This window comes from Emydura macquarii, unplaced genomic scaffold (assembly GCF_026122565.2).
Source record: "Emydura macquarii macquarii isolate MOO-44397 ecotype Brisbane River unplaced genomic scaffold, CSIRO-AGI_Emac_v2 contig_1253, whole genome shotgun sequence".
Classification (NCBI taxonomy): Eukaryota; Metazoa; Chordata; order Testudines; family Chelidae; genus Emydura; species Emydura macquarii.
This window is the reverse complement of record NW_027131390.1, coordinates 54,580,985-54,595,839: the sequence shown is the minus strand read 5'-3', so window position 1 is coordinate 54,595,839 and position 14,855 is coordinate 54,580,985. Positions and strand designations below refer to the sequence as shown.

Below are 14,855 nucleotides of genomic sequence, written 5' to 3'. Positions count from 1 at the left end.
CTTCTGTCGTAAGTGGATGATCATGTGGCTCTTGCTAACTCCCTAAATCTATGCATTTCTATTAAGTGGTTGTAGTCCTTAATAGTCACTTACATTTCAATGAGCATTTCAGGTGCTGGCTACGAACAAGTGGCTTGTTTCCCAGTTATAATGCATTTCTTGAGATGTGCAGATAACTTTCAAAAGAATAATGCATATTATGAAAATAATCGTTACATTATATAGATGTATCCCACAATGATCCAAACGTATTTCTCATATTTGTTTTGTTTTTTTAAATTCAAAACCAGCAAGTATCATCTTTAATGTGCATACATCTTTACATTGCTCATTTCCGTTTGTGCCCCATTCCTTACTTCCTGGTCCCAGAAATAAATAGATTTTTTTGTAGTTTATCACATTTAATTTTCCTACATTAAAAAACATATATATATATGTAATTCTCATTAGGGAAAGTTATAATTGAGGTTTTGTACTGTGAAGTCTTTCTGTATGCACTGCTATCTTGAGATGCTCTGAACATTCTCAGGCATTTTTCTCTTGGGCTGAAACTTTCCATGGTTAGTCTCAATGTGATGATTTCACAAGCAATTTCTTCTCTAAAAGTTTCTTCAAAAATAATTCAGCCATTATTGGGTTAGTCATGATTTGGAGAGAGGGTTCCCCCCTATTTAAAAAAAAAAAAAAAGGGGGGGGGATGCCTTTCTGCACAGATAATTCAACAGTAGCTGTACTTTAAAAATAAAACTTTCCTTGTGACTAAGTCTTGTTGAGAAAAAAAGTATAAGATGAATGTTGTCATTACTCAGCTTATTAATATTATTTGATATTACCTAGATGTGAGGCATTGTGATGGAATACCCCCCCCTTTATTCTTACCGTGCGTTCCATTGCAATAATCCTTGTACAAAGTACGCCATGTGAGGTATCATTTGAAAATTCATAACTTGCTGATCAGTAATATCATGGTAAAGTGCCTGTGACAACATTATCTGTAAAGTTATGAACATAAGCTGAAAGCATGACTGAAGTGTGTTTTCCAGTTAAGTCTGGGGAATGATTAAACCAATTTCTCAAAGACAAAAGGCAAGCTGACCTTGTATTTTTGTAAGATTTTTCAGTTTGTAACCATTTCACTCTTCCTTTCCCTCCAATATTAAAATCTAATTTTATGTGTGAAGTCAGTATGTAAGGTATGCTTGAGTCAAATGGATTTATCCCTTTTAATAATATAAAACGCTGTCTCAGGCAAGCCCAATCATCAACAGAGTTTAAAAAAAAATCTATGAATCTTGGTATCTTTTTTTTATGGTTACCATGTACTGTAACAACCTGCTTCAGGTAATTACCATATATTATAGCGGTTGCCATTAGTGACTGCTATAATTAAGGTTGCAAATCAGTTTCCATTATAATCTCTTGTTTTCACACAATCATAACTTGTCAAAACATTAACCTTTGGGATTGGAGATTTCCATGCTTTCGGCTTGAAGGTAGATTTTTTGGGGGCAAAGCTTGAACTATTGAGCAGAAATCTCATTTCCAGTCTTTTTGAGCTTTTTTTTAACCGGGTAATGAAATCTCTCTCTTTCATCTCCTCCGGAGACCACATACCCTAGAAGAATAAACATAGGCCCTGGAGCCCAGACCTCTTTGGTGTTCCATTCCCGCTTCTGCTTGGCCTCAACAATACTTTGAACTCGTACAGCAATTTACAAAGCTTAGTCATTTTTAACAAGACTCTTTCCCTAGAAAGTAAGGCAAATTAAATTGTGTGTGTTCTACTGATGAGGAATATGGATGGTGTGTGTTGAGAGTGTGCGGGACATAGTGGTCTAGTGACTTGATCATGGTCACCTGTATTCTAATACTGAATCTGACGCTGACTTCCAGGTTGACTTTGGACAAGGCACTTCACCAATCTGTTCCTGTTTCCCATCAGTAAAACTATGATGATATTTACCTACCTTTTAGATCTCCTTTGAGATTTAAACATCAAGCCAGATCTGATTGCTACATACAATACTATAATTTATTGTACAGTGATTGATGTTAAATTTCATCATTTACCACACAGTGGTATGTAAGCTTCTACAGTTTTTCCACATAGAGAGAATACGAAGTTTCTCTTGTATCACAGGTATTACTGTGATCTTTCCTGCAAATGGGTAAACATTGACTTTTTAATGGTGGTCACTACAGGGAAGGTTATATAATAAATTCCACTTTGTGTTATATTTTGTATGAATTGACATTCTATTATGCTATAAAGAAGACATAAGCCCAAAGGGGTGGTTAGGCAGGTAGGGTTAAAGATAAGTTAACGGTCTTAATGCTCACTTTCTCTGCTTAATTTATGAGCCTTAACGTTATATTAGCACTTGTTCTTTTGCATTACATTGATTTTAAGAAAAGATTATTGGTTTTTCCCACACAAGTTTCTGGGAGAATGTCCTAATTAGTTTCATGAGATATATGATGATAAACTGACGTATACTTACTATGAAAAATTAGTTTTTTTATGTTTAGAAATAGTTCTCCACTATTTATTCTGTATACAGACTGATATAACTAGATCCATTTTTTGCAAGATGTTGTAGACTGTAAAAATGTGAGTTATAAACCAATGTTTTTCATAAGAATCGTGACAGGTCAGACTAGATGGCTACCAGAGAGTGCTAGAAGGCCAATATATCAGTTCAGCAAGTCCCTTTTCCTCCTGGTAGCTGAGCAGGGGTTACTCCAGGTTAATTAACACACCTGCAGGTAATCAAGGCCCTGCCCAGGACTTGTTAAAAGCCTCCCCTCCAGAGAAAGGGTGGCTAGAGTGTGAGAGTGAGACAGGCTACCAGAGAGTGTGTGAGCAGGCAAGATGCTGTTAGAAACTAGGAGGGTTTAGGAGAAGGAGCAGAATGCTTTCAGAGGAGAACCTTGCAGGCACAAAGACTGGGGAAGGGAAAACCCTGCCTGAAGTGGGCAAAGGACCTTTTCCCAGGCCTCGAGGCCTGAGGGAAAAGTCCCTGCCAGAAGGGGAAGTTAGAACTGGACATTTGGTTTGGCACTACAACACCCAAGGGGCTGTCCGAGGTCAAAAGCCTCCCTCAGCAAGCAGGCACGAAAGGGCCCCTGTCCGAGCAGAATCTAGACGTTAAATCAAGGGACGCAGGGAAGTAACCCAGGGAAGCCATTAGCTTTCCTGAAGCCCTAGCATGAGGCTGCTACTTGTAGGGTCCCTGGGTTGGGGCCCGGAGTCGAGGGTGGGACCGCTGCCGCGCCCCTCCCCCCACACACAGCCATTTCACTGGAGGGCAAGAGCCCCAGCGAAGAGGCAAGGATCTCTGCGAACCAGAGACAGAACCAGGAGCCACCAGGGAGCAGCCATCTTAGAGCAGCTGTATTACCCTCCCTCACAACTAGAGCGTGGAAGAACACTAAGGGGTGAAGCAGTTCCCTGACCTACCGCTAGTAGGAAGCACTGGACCCACCAAGGTGCAGGAAGAGCTTTGTCACACAATATAAAAGTACAGATCCTAAAATGGGATCTGCTTCCAGGAGACCTGATGCCTGCACAGAGTCCATTGACTTCAGTGGGACTTCACGCAAATGTGAGGGTTCCCCACATGTGGATTATTTTCCAGGATTGTGGCTATGGGCCTGATCCATAGCCCATTAAACCATGAAACAGTCATTCCTTTGAATTCAACAGGGTTGGATCAGATGCTAGATCTCTGAGGTATCCCAGGTGGATCAAAGAAAAAAAGCCTTTATACAAACCATTACAAACTAAAAAAATTAATATATCATGTGTCTGAAATGATTTGACGTTATTTCAGAGACTACTGGTTTTAAAAGAATTTCTGATCTTTATCTCTCTATCTCTTTTTGTCTCTTCCAGTGGCAGATGAAAGCCAAGTTAGTTCATTGGCTGGACACAAATTAGGTAAGAACTTTCTTATACCTTATTTCACCTGCCCTTTCCTCAAAAAGCAACCTATGTGTGAGCAACAGCTTGATCTAGCTTATAGCAACTGTGGTGACTGAAAGGTTTGCAAATTAATGCATAACTCCACTTCCACAGTGATAAATTAGGGCTTACTTATTGCTTGGCACTGTATGTAGCTGGATACATAGGCTGGAATCATTTGCAGGAAAAGTAATAATAGTTTCTTTTAAAATGTATCTATTGAAAACTGACCAGACTGTGAGTTAAAATAAGTAAAGGACAAAACCTGTAACCTTTTCTAGTGCCAATGTAGGCACTTAAACTAAACAGTGTAAATTTTGAACAATATAAATGTCTCATTCTCTTCATCCTTCTGGAAGAGTTTCAGTTTTCCGCTTCCACAATCTGAAATACTGAAAATAGATAGCCCTACTGAAGCTTATTTTTCACCATCTAACCCTGAGAAAAGTAGCAAATGAAAATTCAAGGCTGTAAGTGGAAATGTTTTTACAAAATGTCCATCACAGGCCAGCATTTGCTCTACTTATTAAGTGCAATGACAATCCCTATGAAGTTGTGAGCCTGGTTTGTGACTTATTGTCTCTCTCTTATCGGGCCAAGAAATGTGTCACAGATTATTTTGACAGAGTGCCTGTGTTCCATATGTTCTCACGTGTGGACAGCTCCAGCTTTGCTTTCTGATGATTGTCCTCTCTGTTTAGTTCTTCTGTTTTTCTCATGACCAGCCCTTCTCTGTGTGGAACGTCCACTGATTTATGGTCCTTATTCAGTGCTCAGAGTAATGCACTATTTTTTCTTTAAGAGTTTACTGCACAGCTTTTCTTACAGCCACTTTTGCTTCATTAACTGGATTTAAAGACCAGCTAATGACCATATTCCTACCTCTGCAGCCTTATGCGTCTGCTGTAACTTTATTATTATACAGTATCTGATTTAGGCATTCCATACTTGAAGACCCTTTCCTAAATTTAGGGTAAAAGCCCCTTTTAAATTCTTCCTCTGGCTTCTCTCCTAAGTCTATGTACCTCCAAATATTCTCTTTCTGAAACTGGAGGATCAGCTCATGTGTCGTTTCTATAGCTTCTGAGGAGGAACATTTTGTATCAGCTGCCTTTCCTTTGGGTATGAAATACCTTCTAAAATGACTCATCAGATAGAAAGGTCTTTGGATGTGCCCATTTTCTCCATTCAGGAGAAGGTTCACAAATATTGCAACATCATTCAGTTTGCCAAAGAGAAATGGAGGGTCTTCCTATCAACGAATACTGGAACAGAGCCTGTTGAGATCATAACTACTTGGCAGTCAGTTGCCAAAAGATCTTAATAAGATAGAATATAAAGCTCCTTAACAGCACTTCTGATTTTCTTTACATTCCATTCTCCAGAGATGAGCTAATGAATGATGCAGCAGTCACAAGTCTTTTATTGTTTTGGGTTTTTTTTAAAGAGATTTTGTCAAGTTTTAGGGAGACTAGAGCAACTGCTATCATTTGAGTTTACCTGACCTCAACATGGAAGGCAACTCTGTCAGCAGAAAATTGAACTTTTCCCCATAGATACCAGCATCCAGTATTACCTAAGCCACTCTTTAAAAATCCAAACCAAGCAAACAATTTTTAAAAAGCACCAGCCTCCTTTCAGCTTCCTAAACACCTTCCTACATTGTCCCATGCAAATAATCATATTTGAAATTTGCACAGGATCATGGAGTTATTGTCATCCTGTTCCTATTCTCCTGACATATTCTGTCACTTCAGACTCTTGGGTTTTAAAGGTTAAAAGACCAGAGCTAGCTTTTCCTGTTTCATCTTCTTCCATTGCATTCCCTTCCCATTCTCTTTTATGAGAATCTGTTAAGGAACTGTCGCCATTTCTGCTGCTGGGAGAAAAACATCCTGTTGTTTTCTCATACAAAAAGGAGAGATTCCACCCCATCTTACACTTCAGGAAATTAAACATATTTCTCCAGTGAATTAATTATCACATACTAACAATCAATGCAATTATCCCTTCTCTCCTTCAGCATGTCTAGTCCTATGATATGTGTGGTTCAGTAACTCTAAGGAAAAATCCTTCCGGTATCTAGTGAAATCCTTTATTTAGTCTCACCCTTTCATCTGGTTATAGCACAAAGGGTATTTACTAGTTACTGGGCAGAAGTGATCACACATTTTGATTTCCTAGGTCTATCTCTGCCTAGGGAACTGTTTTATCAGAGCTGTGCTCCAAGACAAGGCGTTAGAAGCATATGTAGCTGAAGCCACCTCTTGTAGTCTTTTTTTATTCTCTAATGAAAAGATACGACTTTAGAAACATTCCTGAATTTTCCGAGAACTGAGGCATTCCTACTGGAAGCTAGCCAGAGAACTGTCCCTGCAGGTGCCTGTATTTTTACACACACAAACCCTCTTCCCCACCCCCCGAGTAGGACTATAAATTCTGGTTAGTGTGGCTTTGTGCACCTTCATTGTGTGCGTGCCTTGTCTGAGAATGAGGCTACTGTAAAACCTATCGATGTTCTTAAAATTGCAGATGCGTTCTGCAGAAACTTCTGCTCATTGCAGTGGAAATAGAAGAATCCCTGAATTAGTGTGTTGGCATCTCCCACTTAGTCCTCCCTGAAAAGAATATGGGTCCGCATGGGTGTCATCAAAATTGCTTCGGGAAGGCAGGAAAGTTTCCCTATCTCCACCTCCCTTTGTGCTTAGCATGATAAACTTTTTCATTCTCTATATTTCAGTGATGATAAAGCTGAGGGGAAGAGACAGACAATCAGTTCTTCTTTAAAAATGCGAGATACCCAAAAATACCCATAGTTAAGTTTTGTATGAGCTCTTCCTTAAACTTACATTTTTCATTTTCCTTCACTAGAAGAATTGTAGCAGGAGGAGTAAGAAGATATTATTTACAAGATCCTGTTGACTTAGAAAAAATACTGCCCTTTTTTGATTTTATTAAAAAAACCCAAATCATGTACTGGTACCTTACAGCTATTTGTTTTATTTTCCTTTTTTCCTCACTTTCCTTTCCTATTGTGATTTACTGCTTGAAGCTCTTTTAATATGTATTGACTGTCTGCTGAGGTCCTTGCTGACACAGCTCTTTAAGATGATGCAGTACTGGAGAAAAGCTGATGAGTTTTTCTTTATGAGCTTTGACATATTAATTAGCAAAATGGGCTAAAAAAGCTTTCCTATTTCTGTTTTAATGTCTAATTTTCCAAAACACCTGTCTTTATAGATGTAAAACAGAGAGGCATAAAAGCACCAGTGAGTGAAAGGATAAAGCCACTTGGTAGCAAGTTTATGATGTGTTTTACTTTTGATAGTCCAGGTCACAAGATCATGTTGAATGGGGAAGTTGCAGTCTCTTCTTCTCATAAAGGGTCTCGTTATTTTACAAAGCAAGTGTTCCCTATGACACATGCAACATTTTGGCTGGGATTTTCAAAGGGGCCTAAGGGAACTAGGCACTTGCTCCCATAGAATTTCAATGGGAGTTAGATACCAGAATGCCTGCCACTTGCTACTGGAAGCCCTGCTCTAAAGAGGACTTCATCACCATATGACTGGGGAGGAGTAGTATATAAAGTTTTACCTTTCCTTTTAATTGTAGAGGCTTCATTAAAAAATATAATAAAATAAAAATGTTACCGGGATGGGCCTCTCATTCTTGTTAGTGTGATTGATTCTCTCAAGGTTTGAATCTTTGGACTATGGGGTGATGTTGGATTACTTAATTATTGTGCAAATTTTGGCAGGTAATCTTGATATCTTTTTTCTTTATTCATGATGGGTTTGCCTCTTGACTGACCTTTTTTTTTAAGTTCTGTTAAATGTTGGTTTGGCTTCTCTGGGAATATTGGTGCAAAGAAGAAGTTGTCACCTGAAAATTCACACCATCACATGAAACTGGGAAACCTGAAATAAGAGTAGCAGGACAGAAGTTTCCTTTATGGTTTTCTCCCTTCCAGTTATGTAGATCGTGTCTCCCTGTGGGATTAGAGTAAATAGGTAGGTTGAGAAGTAATCAGGTCAATCTGCAACAAGGGAGATTTAGTTTAGATGTTAGGAAAAACTTTCAGGATAGTTAACCTCTGGAATAGGCTTCCAAGGGAGGTTGTGGAATCCCTGTCACTGGAGGTTTATAAGAACAGATTAGACAAACAGCTGCCAGGGATGGTCTAGATATGCTTGGTCTTGCTTCAGCATAGGGAGTTGGATGACCTTTCAAGTTCTTTCCAGCCCTACATTTCTATGATTCTATGAATAAGGTCTAAATGAGAAGAGTTTAATTAAAAACATTATACAGTTGAATTGGAACTATGGATCAGAAGTTTAATGCTGTTCCACCAAAGGTTAGAAATGCAAAGATTTTGCTGAATATATTGAAAAGTTGCATGTTCAATTTTGAGACCTTGGCTCCCAGCAAAAGATGTATCACTTCAACTATACCAGTATAACTAATGTGGTACAACTCCCCTAATGTGGATGCAGTTATGTTGGAATAATTGTGCATATACCAGTACAGATTGTTTCCCTTCCTGTACAGAAATACATTTGTATTGTAAGGACATTTATACCAGTATAATGGCTTCCATGCTAGCATTTATACTTGTGTACGTCAAATTACCTAGAGTGCCACACGACCATGAATGCCACCCTCAGGACAAACTGTTAAGAAGCAGGCACAAACCCCAAATGGGCTGTGTGCTCTGTATTTAGATTTCACCAACCACGTAACAAGTTTGAACACCTCAAGAACGATAACAACCTTAATATGGAGTCACAAACAATCCCTTTGGGTACTTCAGTCTCTCATGCCACCTAGGCAAGCTTGCCTTGGTGATAGATGGTCTCTTGCATTAAAAATCACAACAGTATTCGGGTTACTCCCAGTCCCAAAGGATAGTCACTTACCTCTGGTCAGTTGTACCTTAGATCTTAAACCAAGGAGAACACTTGTAGCCAATCCTATAATAAACTAATTAAAGATTTATTGAGTAGGAAAAAGAAATGAGACAGACTTATAAGGTAAAGCAGATAAACATACACATACAAATGAGTTAGTTTTAGGTTTCAAAAAGTAATGGAAGCTGCGGTAATGTGCAAGCTCTATATGTTCTTCAGGGCTAACCCACGCTAAACAGCCAGGGATTTCTTGCTCATGTTTAGAAGTCTTGCCCTCTCCCTGAAGATTAAGGAGCTTAAGGATAGTTTCTTCTTGATAGTGATTTTGATTCCTTTCCTCTAGAGCTCAAGCTGTGATGGAATGACTGTTTGTGCAAGTCTCCTCTTCATCCTTGCGGAGAAAGCAATCAACAAAGTCTTTTGTCCACTGATCTTTTGTCCAAAGTCTTTTGTCTTTTGCCTGTCTTTAGTAAGGCTTTTGATACTGCCTCACATGATGTTCTCATAAACAAACTAGGGAAATACAACCTCGATGGAGCTACTGTAAGATGTGTGTATAACTGGCAGGAAAACCATTCCCAGAAAATAGTTACCAGTGGTGCAGAGTCAAGCTGGAAGGGCATATCTGGTGGAGTCCCACAGGAATCAGTTCTGGGTCTGATTCTGTTCAATATAGTCAGTGATTTAGATAAAGGCATCGAAGATACACTTATAAAGTTTATGGCCAATACCGAGCTGGGAGGGGTTGCAAGTGCTTTGGAGGATAGGATTAAAGTTCAAAATGATCTGGGCAAACTGGAGAAATAGTCTGAAGTAAACAGGATGAAATTCAATAAGGACAAATGCAAAGTATTCCACTTAGGAAGGAACAATCAGTTGCACACGTACAAAATGGGAAATGACTCCCTAGGAAGGAGTATGTGGAAAGGGATCTGGGGGTCAGAGTGAATCACAAGCTAAATATTAGGGCTTGTTCACACTTACCCGGAAATTCGGCGGCAGTCGACGGGAGTTACGCAAACTACGCAGAGTGGTTTGCGTAACTCCCGTCGACTGCTTCTGCGCGCTGTTCACATTGCAGTGAGCCAACGGGAAAAGCATTCCCATCAGCTCAGCGCTACGCTAGTTGAGGAGGTGGACTTATTAAGTTGACTCCCTCATCGATTGAGTAGGTCTCACTGACCGCTCAATCGATCATGAAAGATCGAATTGCCGCCGCCACTGTAGACATAGCCTTAGTCAACAGTGTAACATTGTTGCAAAAAAAAGGAAACATCATTCTGGGACGTATTAGCAGGAGTGTTCTAAGCAAGACATGAGATGTAATTCTTCCACTCTATTCTGCGCTGATTAGGCCTCGGCTGGAATATTGTGTCAGATTTTCAGAAAGCCTTTGACAAGGTCCCTCACCAAAGACTCTAACACAAAATAAGCTGTCATGGAGTAAGAAGGAAGGTCCTCTCCTGGATCAGTAACTGGTTAAAAGATAGGAAACAAAGGGTGGGAATTAATGGTCAGTTTTCAGACTGGAGAGAGGTAAATAGTAGTGTCCCCCAGGGATCTGTACTGGAACCAGTGCTGTTTAACATATTCATAAATTATTTGGGAAAAGGGGTAAACACTGAGTTGGCAAAATTTGCAGATGATACAAAACTACTCAGTATACTTAAGTCCAAAGCAGACTGTGAAGAGTTACAAAGGGATCTCACGAAACCGGGTGACTGGGCAACAGAATGGCAGATGAAATTCAATGTTGATAAATACAAAGTAATTCACGTTGGAAAATATAATCCCAACTATACATATAAAATAATGGGGTCTAAATAAGCTGTTACCATTCAAGAAAGAGATCTTCGAGTCATTGTGGATAGTTCTCTGAAAACAGCTGGTCAATGTGAAGCGGCAGTCAAAAAAGCTAACAGAATGTTGGGAATCATTAGGAAAGAGATTTTCTGTCTTATCTATCATATAGCCTCTTTATAAATCCATGGTACGCCCACATCTTGAATACTGTGTACAGAACTGGTCACCTGGTCTCAAAAATATATATATTGGAAAAGGTACAGAAAACGTCAAGAAAAATTATTAGGGGTATGGAACATCTTCCATATGAGAAGAGATTAATAAAACTGGGATTTTTCAGCTTGGAAGAAAGTGGATATAAGAGAGCTCTATTAAATCATGACTGGTGTGGCGAACGTAAATAAGGAAGTGTTATTTACTCCTTGTACCACAAGAACTAGGAGAATTAAAAACAGGAAAATGTTTTGCTAGTATAACATTCAGTAAAACAATGCAGATTTTTAATAGTTGTAATTAATACTTCTGTTTCACATAAGGTCTGCTAGTGTTTAAGAACACCCCCTCTTTTCAGACTGAACATATTGGTTGTCAGATTACAGTGGACTAAAAGGAGGCACACATGCAGCGGTCACAATCTGTTGCAGGCTGAAATACTAAGGGCAATGGTGCAATGTCAGCATGAGTGATTTTCATAAGGTGTTCACCACTTGTATGTTCCAGCTGAAAATCACTGCCCTTTTTCTTATGCCTACCTGCTCTTGTTCCTAACTGGCCATATTTCATGTCCCTCCTGCAGATTTCTGCTTTAAATCAGAGCTTTCTGCTGCAGGTGCTAGTCTATCATTATCAGGCTTGAGGGCAGGAGAACTCTAAAACAAAGAGTGTCTGATTCTCCCTTATTTGTCTTGCACCTTGTTGTTGCAATTTATACTTGTGCCATGTGGGTGCAAAATGCTGCAATTCTGATTTGGTAGCATTTACACCCACTGATGTAAATGAGAAACCAAGTGTGACCTGCCACTAGATCTGCTGGGATTGTGAAGAGGTCAGAGATTTCTCAGAGAGCTGTTCATCTGAACTGTCTTGGGGATGTAAAACTCCACCCACCACAGCAAAGTGAAAGGGACAAAGAGCTTTCTGATCTGCCTTCAAAGCTGCCTGAGTGCTGTGAAGGCTGTGGGGAGGTCTGCACTACTATGCCACACCCATACACATTGCACTACAGCATATTGGCTGATGGGGAGAGGGAGAACAGCTCAATTTTGTGGTCTTCCTTCCCAGTGAATATCTTCAGGCCCACCACTTGCTGCTATCCCTGGTTTTATCAAGCAGCTGCTTGATTCTTGTCAGTTTCACCTCTGCCCAGGAAGTTCTGAGTAGCAACTATCAGGACTAGAAAAAAGTATTTTTAACTTTAAACTTCTGCAGAAATTAATACTTAGGCCCCTGTAGTTTGCCAGAAAAAGTGTCCCATGTGCTGTGAATTAGGTTTTGGGTGTGCTTGGGGGCTCGGTTTGTGGAATATAGGTCATAAACTGATCTGTTTTCATGTATATAGTATGTGCAACGAAGGCATTGGGGGACACTACATAAAATCAAAATAAATATAAATTATCTTGCTGACACTGCATGTACATTTATAGGAATACACCAAACACACAACCAAATTCTAAAATGATTTATGCCTAGTGCAATATCACACTGGAAAGGGGATGTAATAGGATGTAAGTCAACACAGAATACATAAGTATTTAAAACAGCTCTGATGATACTCCAAACCACTCAATCTCTGCTCCTAGCAGTGATGCTGTGAGTGAATAAGATTAAGAAATAGTACCTAGAGTTTTTCCCCAGGTTCTAAATGAGCAGTGATGGTAAAAAAGGTAAATATAACTGAGTCTGCAGTAGCTGTAGCCAGAAGAACAGGTATGATGTTTAGAAGTACTAAACTCTTTCAGTTCCCATTCACTTCTGTTGGAACTGTGGATGCTCAGTGCCCTTTAAAGTTAAACTTCACCTTGGGAGCAGTCAATAAGGTGAATTTAACATTTAAAATCTTGGGGATTTTTGACATTATGTTAATCTCTAAATCAAGGATAGTTTAGCTGCAGGTTGCATCTTTGCATCTGAGTGTAAAGCATATTGCCCAAATGATCTGTGTTTGACTGATAAAACTTAATTTTCTACATGGAGATCCTCTGATCTAAAGAAGACTGTTGAATCCTGCAATGGGTCAGGCATTTTACAGGGCCTTCCAAGGGCTTTTTAAATAGTAGTGTTGATCAGATATGGGACTGATTATAGCAGGCAGACAGTTCATTGCAGAAAGCAAAGGGAGTGGCTTGTGTCAGCCATTAGTGAGAAGAAACTGCTCATGTGATTCTGAAACCAGAGGGCTGCATATTTACAAATGTACAAATTTAGATCTTACTGGTGTACCCTCATCACCAGTCTTTCTTAGCTGCCTCTCACTACTATGTATAGCCCCTCAACTAGTGGGTGTACATTTCTCAAGCCCTGTTCATGACGACGGTCTGCAGATGTTTGGGAAAACCCTTGAGTGTATTAGGGTCTGAAAAGTGGCTGTGATCAGCATTGGCAGTTACTGTGGTTCTTTTAGTTGTTCATCATGACTGAAGAAACCTGCAGCCACTGTTGAGTGCCTCATTTCTTAATCCTTTCCCTCCAGGAGTTAGGTTTTTATGGGCATAACAGCCAGTGCTCCAGTGGGCACACTGAAACCACTGGCGCCAAGGAGTTAATGAATTTGGAAAACTTCCCAGATAATACATCTGCCTCTAACTTACACTTCAGAGGATGAGGCAGTAAAAAAGGACTAGTGGACTACTGTATATCTTCTTTTTCTAGCTATGCAACAGACTTAGGAGGAAGCAAGAATAGGTTATTGCTGACCTGCTGGAAAATACAAAATGAAATAACTCGGAGAATTATCTGGGGTTTTTTCTGCTCTAACTCCACTGCTTACCACATGCATCTTGCTCTACTTTCTGGAGTTTGGGTCGGGAGTGGGGGAGAGTGAGGAATGTATAATCCTCAGCAGAGCTGAGAATGTATTATTATTATTATTTAAATCCTCTCATCTTTCTTTGCTAAGATGTAGGTTTTTAAGGGTAGCAGCAGGTAATTGATATTCCAACTCCAGCTTATTTCTCAAACATTGTTTTATGTAGTATTTACTTTTCATAACATTTGAAATAAGGTTTTATTGTAAGAAATAGGTTGCCAGCACTTATTAATATACATCTTTGCATAGTAAAAACTGTACACAGTAATATTGTGCAGGAAAAAAAATTTGAAGAAAGAATTGTGTAGTTGCTAGTACATCTCTTGGAACAGCATCAATCATTTTAGCTGTTCTCACCATAATAATAATACTTAGCATTTTTCATACAAATTGCTTCATAAAGGTTACTAAAAGACTTTTTACTGTACACAGACAGCATACTAAGGACAGCCAGTCTTAATTAATTGTTTTCCTGTTTCTGCTTTGCATTTGTCTGACCTTTACCATTAATTATGCAGGGTGGTACTGACTGAATTAAATAATAATCCCTTAAAATTAGTTATCGGTTGTTAGTTAGTTCAGTTGTTAGTTAACCAGCAGAATTGAAGATGAAGCCAATGGTAGTTACTGCAGTTAACAATCCGTTCTGGTTTCACGATAATAGTGAACAGTCCATGTGTTCATGCAATAAACTGTTAAGGACAAAGCCGATTGTAGGTTGTTTTGATGATATTTGATTCTGTTAGAGACCAGGAAAGAGTCTTGAAACAAGTTAGAAAACACCAGCCAGGGCAGGTGAAATCATACTCTTCGGCACAGCTCCAATGCTCTTTTCAGGGTTTTTCATTATGAACAAAAGGTCCAAAACAAATCCGTGCATCCCAAAGCAGTCTCACAATCCTACATGGTCTTCCCTTTGCTCTCATCTCCAGGGCTTCCCAGCCCTTTCCATCTGAGCTTCCCAACAACCAGCTCCCTACTAGCATTGCTTTTCATGCCCTTTACCTTACAGGTTTGGAATCAAATTTTCTCTGACCTGGGTATTCCCTTCCTGCTCTTATGCCTCGAAGGCAGGAAGCCTTCCTGTAGGGCAACTTACTAGGAGCAACAGGTGATCTGCAACTACAACTCTCAATTTTAAAGGGCTGAAGAA

The 14,855-nt window shown here is 39.5% G+C and overlaps 1 protein-coding gene across 10 annotated transcripts in view; it reads left to right on the top strand.

The window, feature by feature from the left end:
- The window catches only part of PARD3B (par-3 family cell polarity regulator beta), a 656,325-nt gene that overhangs the window by 418,943 nt on the left and 222,527 nt on the right, over positions 1-14,855 (top strand). For 9 of the 10 annotated variants that reach the window (XR_010919815.1, XM_067548843.1, XM_067548844.1 and 6 more), the window contains one exon: positions 3,896-3,940. The exons of the other annotated variant lie outside the window; for it this stretch is intronic. Coding sequence is in view for 8 of the 9 variants with exons in the window: in XM_067548843.1 (XP_067404944.1) it covers positions 3,896-3,940 (45 nt within the window). In the remaining variant the exon portion in view is untranslated. The remainder of the gene's footprint in view (positions 1-3,895; positions 3,941-14,855) is intronic. 10 annotated transcript variants of the gene reach the window in all.